Source organism: Sus scrofa, chromosome 6 (genome assembly GCF_000003025.6).
Source record: "Sus scrofa isolate TJ Tabasco breed Duroc chromosome 6, Sscrofa11.1, whole genome shotgun sequence".
NCBI classification, from domain to species: domain Eukaryota; kingdom Metazoa; phylum Chordata; class Mammalia; order Artiodactyla; family Suidae; genus Sus; species Sus scrofa.
The window spans coordinates 96,810,235-96,826,859 of NC_010448.4; the positions used below are offsets into that span (position 1 = coordinate 96,810,235).

General features: G+C 45.0%; 1 protein-coding gene across 4 annotated transcripts in view; it reads left to right on the plus strand.

The window, feature by feature from the left end:
• Window positions 1-16,625, plus strand: part of PTPN2 (protein tyrosine phosphatase, non-receptor type 2) — a 77,275-nt gene that overhangs the window by 40,373 nt on the left and 20,277 nt on the right. For 2 of the 4 annotated variants that reach the window (XM_021096020.1, XM_021096021.1), the window contains exons 3-5: window positions 5,673-5,773; window positions 6,987-7,085; window positions 11,517-11,654. In XM_021096020.1, the coding sequence (XP_020951679.1) occupies window positions 5,673-5,773; window positions 6,987-7,085; window positions 11,517-11,654 (338 nt within the window). The remainder of the gene's footprint in view (window positions 1-5,672; window positions 5,774-6,986; window positions 7,086-11,516; window positions 11,655-16,625) is intronic. The other 2 variants (XM_021096022.1, XM_021096023.1) reach the window with 1 other exon arrangement.

Consider the following 16,625-nt stretch of genomic DNA (forward strand, 5'->3'; position numbering starts at 1 on the left):
TTCGAGGGCTCTATACTTGACACTGAGATCCGAGTGGGGGTCGGGCAGTAGACAGTGGAAAAAGGCTGGGTAGGCCAGCCGTCTCCTTTCATGGTGAGAATGAGGCCCCAGAGCACCAGTGGTGCTGACCAGGGCATGCGTCTCCAGTAGCAGGCTGTTCTGCCCGTGGACATCCCAGCCACGCCTGCAGCTGCAGGGCTGGCAGGGCCAGAGCAGACGCCAGAGTCCACGCCTGCTTTCATCTGCACCACAGAACCTCAGTTATCTGTGTTGGTAAGTCCTGAAGCTTTCTGAGTTCTTTGCTTTGCCAAATTACTTCATTCCTAAAGTCAATTAACATGGCTTCATCTGCTGGCGTTTATGGTGGCTTAATAGCGATATATCATTCGAGAACCATTCTGCCACAGCTTCACCATCTGAATATGAATGTTTTCTGGAATTCATTGTGTAAACAATACTTGAGCTCTTGCCAGCCTCAGTGGCGTTGGCACTAGGAGATTATGGAAGTGGAAACCTGATTTCTCTAGTTGTTGAATTTGGGCATTGAGACTGGTGAATCCAAACAGGATTTCTCAACTCTCCCTTCCCTTTGTTTTCAGGATTTGGGCCTCAGGCGTGTGTCCCCGACATGTGGGCGAGTCTCCTGTGTAAAGCATTCACTCTTGTCTGTGTATGGCACACTCTGAACCCAGATATTCGTGTGCTTGACCTCATCCAAGTCTTTGCTGAATGTCAGCGTCACTGACCACCCCATTTAGAATCTTAACCTGCCCCTCCCCAGGACAGCTTATCTCCTTTACTCTGCTCTTGTTTCCCATAGGAGTTATTGCTGTAAACGTGTCATTGGCTGCATTGTTTTGCTTTTTGTCCACGCCTTTCTGAGAGCTGTGTTCCCTGGGGTATGGACAGGTCCCAAGTGCCTGGAATGGGGAAGGTATCTAATAAATGCCTGGTCTGTATTGTTTGTGTGGTGCCCCACGTGTTTGTAGATGTAAGGAAAGTAACACTTCTTCCCCCAACTGCCTCTCCCCTCAATTTTTTAGCCTCTGACTCCCTTAGAAGAGGAGTTTCCAGGAAGATGGTGAGATGCTCACTGACTGTATTACGTTGAAGCCAGTGTGTCTTACTTTATAGAAGCTGTCCAAGAGGAACAGTGTCCATGTTCCACATGGCAGTGAAGAATTTTACCCTTTTTATTTTTTTTTCCCTTTTTTGTGCCCCTTGGCATATGGGATATGACATACTGGCCAGACCAGGGATCAGATCTGAGCTGCAGTCACTACCTACACCAGATCCATAGCCCACTGTGCTGGGCTGGGAATTCAACCTGCGTCCCAGCGCCCCAGGGACGCCACTGATCCTGTTGGTGCCACATCAGGAACTCCACATTTTACCCTTTTTGTGAGGACACTTTCCAGGTCTTCTCTCCATCTCAGAGACTCTCGGGGTAGAGTCATTTTGGGGATATGTAAGCAGGATTTAGTTAGCTAACTGTCCTGTCAAGTTTAGGAACTTGAAATCATGATTGGCTGAGAGAGACAGATGTCTGCAGACAGCTGACCTCTTGTTTGGAGAAGGTTGAATCCACTGTGTGCTCCAAGTAGCCAGCCTGGTGACATGTGCTCTGGGAGAGGCTTGGTGGCCACTCGGTCTCCTCTACCTCTGAGGGACCCCTGGTTGAGCTCTCAGTGGGTAGGTTATCCTCCTCTGTCCAGTCTGCCCACTGTCCTGCTGCTCTTCTCTCCTGGAAACTCTCATGTGCTTGGGGGTGGTTGTGGTGCCTTGCACATCCCTCAGGGCCCCTGCCCACCCCCAGCCCAAGTGTGCCTTCCTCCTCCCCATTGGCCTGCTCCCTGGCTCCTGGGGCAGTGAAGTTCATTGCTTGATAGGATTCTTTTCTTTTAAAAAGCTTTGAACAAAGCTTTTTAGTGTCATATTGTCCTCTTGTCCGGCTTGTGGGACTTGTGTGCTGAGTGTTGGAGGTGGTAAAGGTCAGGAGCAGACCATGGAGGGTGCAGGGAGGTTGGCACCCAGCAGAGAAAGGAAGTCACAGGCAGGTCCCCCATGAGAGCGGTGTGCGCAGTGATGAAGACAGGGCCGGGCCAAGTGGTGGCCTTGCTGTCCCTGCTTTTCCAGGGCATGACCTTGGCTCACGAGTGTCAGTAAGATGAGCAGAACATTGCACAGGTGTCGGGGTGGAACAGTGACCAGCCAGCTGTGTCCTTCAGCCGAGAATGACATGGTGGTTATGTCGGCAGTGAAGGATCCTGTGGCAGGTGGCTTTTTCTCAACTGCAGTGTTGACACTCTGTCTGATGCTCATCTGTTCCCTTGTCACATGGCACTTAGTGCTTATGGGGACCTGGCTTTAGTTCCAGCACCGCTTTTGGTTTAGCACTTGATTTACAAGAGAAAATTCATGTTTTTGGTGCCTCACGCCTTCTCCTTGGAGGGTCGAGGAAGGTTGACACAGCTGTCGCACGTGCTGTGTTCCTGGCAGGGAAGTGCTGTGTACCATGGAAATCCATGCTGCAGGCCACTGTCCTCTGTGGAGATTGGGGGCGGGGGTGGGGGCAGAGTCTGTGCTGTTCTGATGGTCGAACTTCTTCCCAGCTTCTGTTAATCCTGATCTCTCTCCAGTAAATGTGAACCCTTCCTATTTGACCTGACGGACTTTCCAGAAGATATCTTTGTAATAATGATAAAAGGTGAAGCCAGTTGCGGGGGGTGGTGTTTAAAAAAAGCTCATTGTGACAGTGTTGAAAAGGCTGCTCAGCTCTGTTGTCAGCTACGGCTGTGGTTCGAGCCAGTCATTTCTTGACAGATGCCGCCGTTTCTCAGAAAACAGCCCGAGAGGGCGGGGCCGAGGGAGCTGGCCCCTCTGAGGCCGCCGCCTCCCCAGGCTGCCACCTCCCTGGCAGGAGGAAGCGCTCATCCCTGCGTTCTGCCGCTGGTGGTTGTTGAGCAATTAGGTTTCCTGTGCAGTGTGGTCTGTTTGCTTTAGTGGCCTGTTGTGTGGCAAAGTGAGAATCCCTGTCACTTTCTCCCTCTGTGGACCCTTTGAAGACAGGGCAGGGAGATGGCCGTCCCCTAAGGAAGGTTGCGGGTGCTGCGACTGGGGACCCAGAGCTTAGGGGGCTCTGACATCTTGACACTCATCTCAGAGGTTCCTATGCAGAATTAACTCCTCTGGGAGAGGAGCAAGCATGTGGCTTTCTGGGTTTTTCCTAATTCGGAAGTTGAAAGTTTGATTTGGAGTGAACCCTTCAGACTTCGCACAGACCAGCTGTGACCTGGGGGAGGAGACCCTCAGGTTTAAGGGGACCTGTGTCACTTGCAGGTATTTGTATATAGTTTTAAAGGGATATGTTTTATTTAATACAAGAAACTCAGTTTTTTCTCTACACAGATTAAGATTCTCTTCTTAATCAAAGAGTTACCTACTTTTCATTTTTTATTAATCTTAATGGAAGAATTAAAATGGTGTAGGTGTATCGGAGAGTTTTTTTTAAAAAAATCAGTCAGTCCTGAGTTAAAAATATAGGTTGAGCAAACATTTCTTAGCCAGTCCTGAGTAGCTACCGCTTTCCCAAGGATTACCTTCCTTTCGTAGGGGTGCCTTTAGGGTAGCACCCTGCTCCTCACTGGTCAGCGCTGGGGCTCCAAGGAATGGCTCTGTACTTATGTGGGTGTGTGATTGGTGTTTTTTATGAACCATAGTGACACCTGGGGTCCATGTTCACACCGGAGGGAAAAGAACAGTGAGTTCAGAGGGCAGGGTGTTGGTACCCTTTAGAGGGCACCTCTGTCTCTGCCCAGGCCTATTTCCTCCACTGCCATGGAAGGGTCTGGAGGACCTGCCAGATAAGCCCCAATTCCAAGGGCTATGGAAGGGAACCTGCCTGGTGCTTATGCATTCTTGCTTCTTTTGCCAAATTGCTTTTTTCACTTGTGCAATAGACATGATTAATCTTTGGGGTTTGTGTTTTTTTTGTGATTACAACATGAGGAAATACATTCCTTTGGCATTATATTTTAGTGGGACTTGAATTTTAGGGAGGCTGTAGCATTTTAAAAGCACATGTTATTCTCTTGATATGTGTTATCTAGAAGGTAGATGGTCTTTATTTTAATTATGTAGCTGACCTTTCTACTTTCTCCCATAATATAACAGTTAAAGGGTAATCAGACTATTAAAAAGAAGTGACTTTTTTTTTTTAAGTGTTGACATCATCTTTCCGAGAACACTAGTATCAGTAATTTACTATAACAAGATCTTCCCTTTTCCTGTTGGCAAATGGCATGTAATATTTACAGAGGTCTTGGGTTCAATCCTGCAGAAACATCTCAGATAAATTGTTGTGTGAAACTGAAGCTAAATTGACATGTGAAACTAAAGCCATTTAACATTTGCTTTCATATAGAGATAATGTGAACAGTCTTTTTAGTTTAAAAGTGGGGGAGAGAATGGTTGTTATTTGCTCAGGGGGAGCAGTTTTTAATAGAACGTGTTGTCCACTTAGACATCAGATGTGAGTTTAGTTTATAATTCAGTGATGTGCCTCTGACGATCATATGTGGAATTCAAGTTAATGCCAATTCTGCTATTATACATGTGCTTTCTCTCCCAGTGTCATACTTCTTTTCCCTTCCCACCAACACAATCCAAGGTAAAGTTGTGTGTTCCACATATTTAAGCATGAATTCTAAATCTGTGAGATTTTTACTTTCAAAAACTAGAGGTATATCTGAACTCCTATAACACAGCCTAAGTAATGAAGCATCTTTAGTTGTCCTTTAAAGAATTGGAATATTCCAAGTATATTAAATAAATATAGTTTAGCACTTAGTCTAAATATAGTTAAAATTATTTAAATTTAGTTGAATGCAGATCTGTTGAGGAATGAAGAGAATGAAATGTAGTTACTGTGGAGTCTGGCCTTATTTATTTGAGGCCATTGGTTTTTGTAGGTAGACTTATTAGTTCTTAGGCACCAAGAAGCTTCCATCCTTTTACTTTTAGGAAGATAAATGCTTTATTCTTTTTACTTACGTTTTGCTCTTTGGTTTGTTTTCTAGTTAAATAATACCTAATCTACACAAGCAGAAGCATTTCCTTTTAACATACAGTAACAAAAGGATTTCATCTTTGCATCCTTTTTTAAAAAGGGAGTAATTGGAGTTCCCTGGTGGCTCAGCTCATTAAGGATCTGGCATTGTCACTGCTATGGTGTAGGTTCGACCCCTAGCCCGGAAACTTCTGCATGCTGTGGGCTTAGCCAAAAAAAATAAAAAATAAAAAGAGCATAATTTGGGATTTGACTTAACCTCTCTGTGGTGCTAATTTATTTGACTTTGTCAAATTTATTTTCTTCTGTCATTTTATAAATACCCAGAAAATTAAAATAAAAAGAGGAGTTCCTGTTGTGGCTGAGCAGGTTAAGAACCCAAAATAGTGTCTGTGAGGATGTGGGTTCGATCTGTGGCCTTGCTCAGTGGTGTTGCTGTAAGCTGCTCTGTAGGTTGCATGTGCAGCTTGGATTCTACCCTTACCTTGGGAACTTCCATATGCTGCAGGTGGCGGCTGTAAACAGAAAAATAAAATTTTAAATAAATAAAATTTTAAGAGAAATGGCACGTTTGAATGACAGTATGGTTTACTCTCTATTTCAGATGATCATAGTCGTGTTAAACTGCAGAATGTTGAAAATGATTATATTAACGCCAGCTTGGTTGACATAGCAGAGGCTCGGAGGAGTTACATCTTAACACAGGCAAGTGTGTGATCTGGACCAGATACCTCACTGCTGCTTTTGTGGTTGGTCTGCTTTAAAATGTAGCTGAAGAAGGGGAGTTCCTGTCGTGGCTGAGTGATTAACGAATCTGACTAGGAACCATGAGGTTGTGGGTTCGGTCCCTGGCCTCAATCAGTGAGATAAAGGATCTGGCATTGCCATGGACTGTGGTGTGGGTCACAGACTCAGCTCGGATCTGGTGTGGCTGTGGCTGTGGCTGTGGCTGTGGTATAGGCCAGTGGCTATAGCTCCGATTAGACCCCTAACCTGGGAACCTCCATATGCTGTGGGTGCGGCCCTCAAAAGACAAAATAATAAGTAAAATGTAGCTGAAGGAGTTCCCTTGTGGTGCAGTGGGGTAAGGATCTGGCATTGTCACTGCTGTGGCAAGTGTTTAATCCCTGGCCCAGAAACTTCCACATGCTATAGATACAGCCCTCCCCCCAAATGCATAAGGATATCTCTCTCTCTCTCTCTCCATGTCTGGTATAGATCTCCATTTTGCAGGAGGAAATTGGCAGTACTGCTGCTAAGTGGAATGGCTGAGAACCTCCTTCCCTTTTCAGAACCACTAACAGAAGGTTAAGGAGTGACTGTATTGATGAAATGATACATCCTTTTTTTTTTTTTTTTTTTTTTTTTGTCTTTTTGCCTTTTCTAGGGCTGCTCCCGTGGCATATGGAGGTTCCCAGGCTAGGGGTCGAATTGGAGCTGTAGCCACCGGCCTACACCACAGCCACAGCAACGCAGGATCCGAGCCTTGTCTGTGACCTATACCACAGCTCACAGCAATGCCAAATCCTCAACCCACTGAGCAAGGCCAGGGATCGAACCCACAACCTCATGGTTCCTAGTTGGATTCGTTAACCACTGCGCCACGACGGGAACTCCCGATACATCCTTTTTTTATTTTCTTTTGGCCAAGCCCCCGGCACATGGAACTTCCCAGGCCAAGGACTGAACCCACATCTCTACAGCTACCCAAGCTGCTGCAGAGACAATGCTGATCCTTAACGTCTGTGGCACAGTGGGAACCCCTGGTCCTATTTTGTATTTGAAGTGGATTTCAGGTCTCCATGTCCTCGGTATGATCAGATGCACTCTTCTGGAAAAAGACGCTTACCTGAAGCAGCTTCCTTGGTGCCTTGCTCATCCCTTTCTCATACCTACTTTTTCTTCTCTGTTCTCACAGGGTCCGCTTCCTAATACAGGTTGTCATTTCTGGCTCATGGTTTGGCAGCAAAAGACCAAAGCAGTTGTCATGCTGAACCGAGTTGTGGAGAAAGAATCGGTGAGTAATACTTGATATTTACAACTTTGTATACTGCCTGTAGTTATTAACTTATAAGTATTTTCGTATTTCTTTAGGGATATTCATTTGTTCATTTTGGTCTTTAATTGCTAAAAGCTAGCAGGGTGTTTCTGACCAGAACTAATGTCTCCTTTCCTTTCTTACATAAATATTTAAATACCAATCGCAGACCGCTATCCTCCACCAAGTATAAGTATGATGCGACAAATACTGACTAGTAGTATATAGACCTTTGGAATCCCTAGGCTTTATTAGAACCTTTACAGTAATTATTACCAAAATCTTGGAAATTTTGTAAAAGATAAAAGTGACAGGTTTTTCAAATCTTTGTAAGTTACCATCGGCTCTCAGCTCATGAGACAGTAAGTGTGGGGATGTATAAATGTATTAATGTTTGAAGTGCAATCTAATCCCACTGGCGACTAGTGGTGTTACATTGCTTAAGTCTTTCAACTTCTGTGGCTTTAGGGTCCTCTTCTGTCAGACACCAGATCGGAGAGTACTGTCTGTCGGGTCTCTTGCAGCCCTGAGCCTTGAGTCCACTTTACTTCCTAAGCTTCCTGATTTTTCCCTCTTTTTAGTGGTCTTCAGTTGTGGTGAAGTGTTTCTGATCTGAAGTGGCGTTGCTATACCACAGTGCCCCTAGAGTCAGCAGTAGTCACTTAGGGTGGTTTTGTGCTTCCCACTGTGATTACAGATCACTGTGGTTTGGACAGTTTGAGAAGCATTGTAAGCTAGAGGATTTATAAGCTTTATCCCTCACTTTGCAGTATAATTACTGTGTTAAAGAGATAAGACTGCCACCAGAAATTAGAAATCACTTTTGCAGTGATTGGATCTAGATGCTTCATGAGGTTTGGGTTTAATCCTTCTGGGTGATATTGTTTATCAGCATAGTGATGATACTGTTGTTAGTCAGCTGTTGCTAGTCAGTGCTCAGCTCCTTAATTGATAGGGGTTATAAAGTAGTGATATTCCAGTTTTGTCATTTAGACAAAGCAGTCTTGAGATTTTGTTGGAATATTTCTGTTAAAAAAAAAAACCTCCCACTCTGGTTACTTGACCATATATGTATAGGAAAAGCAGTCTTCAAAAAAAGCTAATTCCCTGAGTTCCTGTCTGGCTCAGTGGTCAACGAATCTGACTAGGAACCATGAGGTTGCGGGTTGGATCCCTGGCCTTGCTCAGTGGGTTAAGGATCTGGCGTTGCCGTGACCTGTGGTGTAGGTCACAGATGCGGCTCGGATCCTGTGTTGCTGTGGCTCTGTCTTAGGCCAGTGGCTACGGCTCCGATTGAACCCCTAGCCTGGGAACCTCCATGTGCCATGGGAGCGACCCCAGAAATGGCAAAAAAAAAAAAAAAAAGCTAATTCCCTAGTGTCCTTAGTATGTGACCACTTAGGTTTCCTTGCTGTGGGGGCAGGGGCGGGAGGGGATCAGTTACTGTGAAGTCATGAGTTTCAAGGTATTTGATTCATTTCACTCAATTACAGTTATTATCCCTATTTGTAGTCAAATTGTCCCTCCAGGGCCAGCAGAAGTCTCTTCAAGTTGGGCCCTGAGTTCTTCTGAAACAAGCCTAAGAGTCTTGTTTCTTGCTTTCTTGCTGTCTGTTCTGACCGCATACTGCAGGCTCATCTTAAAACTCCTCTGTAAGAATCAGCTATTTCTTTAAGGAGCCTCGGTTTCTTTTCTTGGGCAATAGTGCCTCAAGGTCACAACAAAAATAGGGATATTTATTGTTACCCTTTCAGTAAACAGAGCTAAGAAAAAAAAAATGTTTGTGTTCAAATGCAGAACTGTGGGAGGTGGCTTAACCCTTTCTACTTTACATCTGTTACAACCTTTTTCCAGGCCATAAATTCTGGTTCTCAGAGACACTAGGGATGTAGAACATCTGATAATGACTCTTACTTTGTCCCATGTTACACAGAGAATATACTCATAATAACAAAACTTCATTATCAAAATAACCACTGAAAAAAGTTGAAAATTTTTTGTTTTCCCCATTCTGATTTTTTGTTGTTTTGTTGTCTTTTGTCTTTTTAGGGCCTCACCCATGGCATATGAAGATTCCCAGGCTAGGGGTCAAATTGGAGCTGTAGCCAGGGCCTATACCACAGACACGGCAGTGCCAGATCCTTAACCCACTGAGTGAGGCTGGGGATCAAACCTGAGTCCTCGTGGATACCAGTCAGGTTCATTAACCACTGAGCCAGTATGGGAACTACCCCCATTCTATTGTTTTTGAAGTTGCACTTCGCCTACACTGCCAGGGTTTATAGTGCTTTACAATCTCTCGTATTGCTTCGTGTACATGTGTGCATACTGCTGTGTCTCTCCATTACTCTGTCTGCAGCTCTTACCCAAAAGGATCCTAAGGAAGGGCTCAGGAACACTGTAGTCCCTGTTTCTTCCGTTCTGGACCATTTATTTGCTGTCCCAGTGCTCAAGTCAGTTTGGCAGGGTATAAAATCTTTCGTTCACATTTGCTTTTCTTTGAGCAACTTGAATGTGTTATTTCATTTCCTCTGACATTACAAACTACTGTCAAAGCCAGACAGACATCTAATTTTATTTCCTTTATAAGTTGCTTATTTTTTTTTAAACCTCTGTTACCCATAGAACTTTTTTCCTTCAAATTCCATTAATTTTACTGAAATATGTCAGTGTTGGTCATGCTGGGTCAGTTTGTCCAGGGGCATAGTGTGTTCTTCCAGTGTGGATTTCAAATATTTTTTCTTTCTTTAAAGAAAAAAGTATTGAATTATACTTGTTAACATTTATTTTGTTCCCTTGCTTGCTTTGGTGTTCTGTGGGGCCTCCTATTATATATGTGTTAGATTTTCTTTGCCTGTTTTTTGTATTTGCCACATTTTCTCTAATCCTATTTGACTCACTCTTCCTTTCTTTTTGATTTAAAAAGATGTTCTTTTTCTCTTTAGACATCATCTGTTGTGTTTATTCACCTCTTTTACCTTTAGTTTAGTTAGTCTCTGTTTCTTTTCTCTCTCTCTTTTTTTTTTCATGGCCGGTACCTGTGACATATGGAAGTTTCTGGACCAGAGATTGAATCTGAGCCACAATGGCGGCAATACTGGATCCTTTAACCCACTGTGCAGGGTCAGGGATCGAACCTGCACCTCCTCAGTGACCTGAGCTGCTGCCTTTGGATTCTTTTTTTTTTTTTTTTTCCTTTTTACAGCCTCACGTGCAGCATATGGAAATTCCTGGTTCAGGGGTCAAATTAGAGCTACAGCTGTGGCCTGGCCCACAGCCTCAGTAACACTAGATCTGAGCTGCATCTGTGACCTACACCACAGCTGGTGGTAATGCCGGATCCTTAACTTGCTGAGCGAGGCCAGAGATTGAACTTGCATCTTCACAGGGACAATGTTGGGTCCTTAACCTGCTGAGCCACAATGGGAACTCCTGGAGGCATTTTCTATTGTTTGTTATTTGCAGGTCTTTGTGAGTTAGAAAAGGTAGAGTGGCCATATTTTTACAAGGGTGTTTTTCTGGTGTTTTTTTCATAATGAAGTGGCTCTGTCTCACCTTACCTGTCCTGCTGGCTTCATAATTTGATTTTTTGGGAGATGCTTTGATTATCATGAATATGAATTCCATCATCAGTAGTTACGCCAAATTGTAACAACTCTAGAGAAAGGGGGCTTATCTTCCTATTCTCTCCCTGACATGATTTTAGTAAGTATGAATGTTGTTTCTAGATATGCAGTATTTAATAGATTAATGGTTATTTGTGGAAAATATTATAAAATAAAGCCTTTTCAGTACTGTTTGAAGGTAAGATCCTTTCAAGAGTTTGATATTTTTAGAAGCAGAGTGAATGCCAGTATGATGCTAAAATATAAATTATCTGCTGTAGAAATGACAAATGGGAGTTCCCATTGGGGCATTGCAGAAACAAATCCGACTAATATCCATGAGGATGTGGGTTTGATCCCTGGCCTCAAGGGTGGGGGACCCAGCGTTGCCATGAGCTGTGGTATCAGTTACATACGTGGCTCGGATCCCATGTTGCTATGGCTGTGGTATAGGCTGGCAGCTGTAGCTCCAATTTTGATTCTTAGCCTGGGAACTTCCATATGCCGCCAGTGCAGCCCTAAAAAGGAAGAGAAAAGAAAAATGACAGATGATTTTTATTTTATGAACATGGTATCTAATTATGTTTTCTTTAATGTATAAGTTAGAGGAACATTTTACAAACCTGCTTTTTGTAAGATGTCAGTTTTACTGAAATACATTGAACATAAAACAAAGTGTGACTATTCTTAGATTTTGGTACTTGAAAAATATACACCGTGTATGTGGTTTGTTTTCCTTTCCAGCTTTTTATGGTTTCATAATGTCTGTGAACTAAAAGAATCATATCCACGTTCTTAAATTTAGGTTAAATGTGCACAGTACTGGCCGACAAAAGACAGCCGAGAAATGCTGTTTAAGGAAACGGGATTCAGTGTGAAGTTCCTGTCAGAAGACGTGAAGTCCTATTACACAGTCCATCTACTGCAGTTAGGAAACACCAATGTAAGACTTCTCGTGCCCAAAAGATGGGGCTTCATAGGATGATTTTAAGGGTGGTTCTTTGTTATTAGACCTGAAGTTTGGGGCAGCCCATACATTTCGATGCCATCTCTGATGGTGTATAGCCATAACCATTTCTTTACAGCTCTCCCGGGACTCTCAAGAAACCCTAGAAACTAAGCATTTTAAAGTTCACGTTGATATTTGAGGATTCAAAATAGTTTATTAAAATTAGTTGAGGAATAAGAGCAGGCTTAGAATCGGGCCAGCCTGGATTCCTGTCCACCTCTGTTGCTCTAGACCCCTGAAGCCTGGCTTCCTCTGGGGGCAGAGCCCATTACGGCTCTTGCTCAGGGTAGTGGTGGGTAAGGGTGTGCAGAGAGCCATGTTCTCAGCAGGTGCCCAGGAACCGCCAGCCCGATACTTGCTACTGCCTGGAGACCCCAGGGACTCGCCACACAGAAACTTGTCTTTACTGAACTGGTGAGGATGGTGAAATCAATTTAGCATAGAACATTTACTTGGGTTTTTCCAGAAATTCAAGACTTGTTCCTTGGCACTTGGTTGAGGTGCAGGTGTGCGGGGCTTGTGAGTCTGCTCTTGTCAGAGGAGAGCCCTCCCCCTCTTCCCACTTACTCCTTGCCTTCTCTGGTTTATAATTAGAGTAACTAGAAAATTTCAAATGAGAGTGATTCTTGGATGCTGTTAGAAACTTGGAAAATACTTTAAAAATGGCTTCAGGAATATATTTAGTCTATAAAGCAAGATAGTGTTTTAGGAGTTCCTGTCGTGGCACAGTGGTTAATGAATCCGACTAGGAACCATGAGGTTGCGGGTTTGGTCCCTGCCCTTGCTCAGTGGGTTGACGATCCGGCGTTGCCGTGAGCTGTGGTGTAGGTTGCAGATGCGGCTCGGATCCCACGTTGCTGTGGCTCTGGTGTAGGCCGGTGGCTGCAGCTCCGATTGGACCCCTAGCCTGGGAACCTCCATATGCCGCGGGAGCGGCCCAAGAAATAGCTAAAAAGACAAAAAAAAAAAAAAAAGATAGTGTTTTAGTTAAGCATTAGGTGAATTAAGTGATTCGCATGTGATCATTAACCAGAAAAAGAAAAAAAAAGGCTTTATGGAGAAGGGAGATACAGACTCTTCAGATGTGCAGAAATACCTTTTATGGTTGCTCTCTTAAAACACCTGTTTTCCATTCCACGCTAAGCACAGGTGTGTACCGTGAGCTAAAGGCTGGCCCAGCCTCCCATGGATTTGTAACTAAGCTTACATGGGATCTCTTGGGTCATCTGAGGGGTTCCGGGTGGGAATTAGGAGGCTGGGCCTTGTTTGTAAACATCCTTACCATGTTTTTTCTGTACCCGTGAGTCCCATCTGCCCACGTTCTGTGCTGCACTGAGACACAGCAGCAGCTCCTTGATGCTGGGTGTTCTGTGCTTATTCCCAGAAACAGAGCTGCATTTCCTTAAACTCCTGTGGTGCTCAGAAAAGTCTTCTCTTGGTACTTATTTGTTCCAGGTACCTCATCTGCTTGTGGCATTAAAATTGTTTTAGGTGGAGGTAGGCTTTGATATTTTTCTGTTTCTGAAACCCGTCCTGAGAATTGATTACACCTCAATTACATAGGTATAACAAATACCTGTATTTTGTTTATCAGTTTGCAAGCTACTTTCATCTAACACACAGCCTGCCTGTAATGTGGATAGAGTGTTCTTAATATTCCTGATTTTCATACTTAAGAAACCTGGAAAATCCACTAGATTATAGGATTTTTTTCCCCATAAACAGCTTTCTCAGCTAATAAGTGACAGACCAGAACTCCTCTCTTCTAATGTCGTAGGACAAGGTTTTTTGGAGAAGATGCTAATTGTTATATAGGAAGCCCCTCACTCTAAAGTTGCTGAGGCTGCCCTGAGAGCTGGCCAGTTACCACATTTCTGTTGCTAGCAGTTGAGTGATTTCTTCCTGCCTGGGTTCAGAGTCCACCATGATTCAATAGGAACAGTTTGTTTATGTTCTACTTTACAATGTTCAGTAAGAGCCAGGCAAGGTAAAAGAATAAATAGCATTTCAGGAGGAGAGACAGAATTGCATTTGGTTAAGTGCTTAGACTCTGAAACTATATGGCCTGATTTTAAATCCCAGCTCTAGCACCCTTGTCTGTGAGATCGGTCCCATCACTTAACTTCTGCACCTCCATTTTCTCGTCTTCACGAGGAGGATAATGACTACTTGCCTTGTGGGGTGTTGTAATGCTCCAGTGACTGACTGCTCTGACATGCCTGAGACTCAGGGTGGGCTCCATCCGTGTCAGGGGTTCCCCCATGATGGGATGAGAAGGGGGGTGGAGCAAGGGCAGTGGGAGAGACAGTTGAGGGAGATCCGAGCCTTGTTTGTGACCTACACCACAGCTCACGGCGACTCCAGATCCTTAACCCACTGAGCAAGGCCAGGGGTTGAACCTCCGTCCTCGTGGATACTAATCAGATTTCGTGGATACTAGTCAGATTCGTGTCCACCGCGCCTCAACAGGAGCTACCTCTCCTGAGTCTTGATGGGAGCTCAGAGTCTCAACTAAGGTCAGCTGGAGAACTTCCTTGTCTTTTGGACTTTTCTGTTTGGTTGGCTTTCGCAGTTTTCTGTGTCCTTGGCCAGCTTCAGTGTATTGAGTTCCAGGAAGGCTGTTGTGTTGACTGCCTTGTGTTTCCTGCCCCTGCAGATTTCTGCAGAGCAGGCTGAGAGCCTGATTGTGTGATGCTCGGGGGATTTGGTCGAGCGAGTTGAGATCCTGTGCCCACCTGGGCGTCCTCCTCTCCCTGCTTCTTCTGCCCTGAGTACCTTCTGCACCAGCTCCTGCTCACTTCTTGCTTCCGATATATATATATATATATATATATATATATATATATATTTTTTTTTTTTGTCTTTTTGCTATTTCTTGGGCCGCTCCCGCGGCATATGGAGGTTCCCAGGCTAGGGGTCGAATCGGAGCTGTAGCCACCGGCCTACGCCAGAGCCACAGCAACGCGGGATCCGAGCCGCGTCTGCAACCCACACCACAGCTCACGGCAACGCCAGATCGTTAACCCACTGAACAAGGCCAGGGACCAAACCCAAAACCTCATGGTTCCTAGCTGGATTTGTCAACCATTGCACCACGACGGGAACTCCTGCTTCCGATATTCTTAATGTGTCTGTGATGCACTCGTTCCTAATAGCTCAAGTCTTCTTACACTTCTCCCCACAATTTAAATTTTACCATTTTGCCAGCTTGCTCAGCACTTGAGTATGTCTGTACTTGGGACACCATAATGGAGCTTTCAGCTCCCCATGGGCAGGGCCCTTACCTCTGCTGTTGTGCTGAGTGCCCTGTGACCCACACACACCTGAGTGCTTGTTCTAAAACAAGCTCGGTGCTTCCCCCACACTCCAGGAACCCCTCTGTGGCTGATGCAGATGTCCTCGGCCTGGCCCTTGCCTCTTGTCCACCTTTACCTCCTGTGACACCCAGGCTTTGTCCTGGCCTGTCCAGTAGCTTGTCCCTGGACTATGCCTCTGCCATCACCTTTCCCTCTGCTTAGGTCCCAGCTACTCTGTGGCTCCCCTCTCCTCCTGGCCTGGTGAGTTCTGGTCATCTTCCAGAGTGAGTGACTGACCACATATCTAATTTGGGCAGTTCATTGACCCTGCAGAACTCACAGGGCCCTGAGCTAAGGCGGTGGCAGTGTGGTGCAGATTCTACAGTCATACTGTGTTTGGGGGGCAGGTCGACACTCCTTGCCCCTCTCCAGGAGCAGAGAAAGGTGGGTGAAGAGAGGTGCGGCTGCGTCCAGGGGTTGCAGTAGAGGCGATCATGGTGGGGGGATCTCTGGGATTCTCCACGTGCGGCAGGATCGGGATCCTCCCTAGGTGTTGCCTGTTCCTCTCATTAGCCTTGGAAGGTAATCACTTCTTAAACCTCTTGACAGACAAGGAAACGGGGCTTATGAAAGTCTTGCTACCTTCTTTCGGACCTAAGGTGTGAAAATAGTTGGCTGTCTAGGATCTTCCTGATGACCAGAGAGTTGGTCATTTTACTTGCATTGCTAATGAGAAGAGTTTGATGGAAGCCGGCGGGCCAAGGTGGCACCCAGCTGCCACAAGCCTCTCAGCTCCCCACTGGCTCCTGCCTGCTCAGCTCAGATGGCCTCTGGCCTCACAGACAGACAGATATCCTACTGGCATCTTATCACAGTCTTCAAATTTAGGTTTCTTCCCAAACCTGTAAAGGAGCTTTTGCCTAAAAGGAACAGTGAGCTGCCGCTGTGTGCAGAGTGTGGCATGCGTGGTGCCAGTTGCATGGAGGACACTTGGGTGATGTGGGTGTGGGCTGGGGTGGGTGTCCCAGGAGGGGCGTCCCCCATAGGTTGGAAACTTGGAGTTCGTCAGGAACTGTAACATCTCAATGTAGAGACTATTCCGAATAAAGATGAATTTTCTTTCTATCCTCTGGAGCCCCTTCCCCTCGCCTGTCTTTCTGTCTTTCTTTCTTCCTTTCTTTCTGCCTAGAAAAGAAGGAAAAGGTATCCAGTCACGGATATAAACTTTTTTCTACCCTAGTCGTAAACATACGGATCTTATTACTTCACATGGTCCTTTGGGAATTATGTGATTCTGTGAGCTATGTTTTTTAAATCTTGTTTCAGTAGGAGTGAATTAATAAAAAATTAATCTCTAGGAAATTCTTTATTCTGATCTTGTAGGGGAAGACTGATTTTCAAAGGTCTCTTAGTGGGGAAGACTGTATTATATGAACGTTGGTGAGCATTTCTGGGAACTCGCTTTGAGGATCCCAGACGGTGTGACCTGAATTTGAAGGAAAGAAAGAGGCCATTAGTCTTGAGCCAAAATACATAAGCAAAGAGAAAGCAAGCAGTCACTCAGGACTGTGGGGTGACCACATCTTTGGGCAGGAGGCGATGCAGCAGT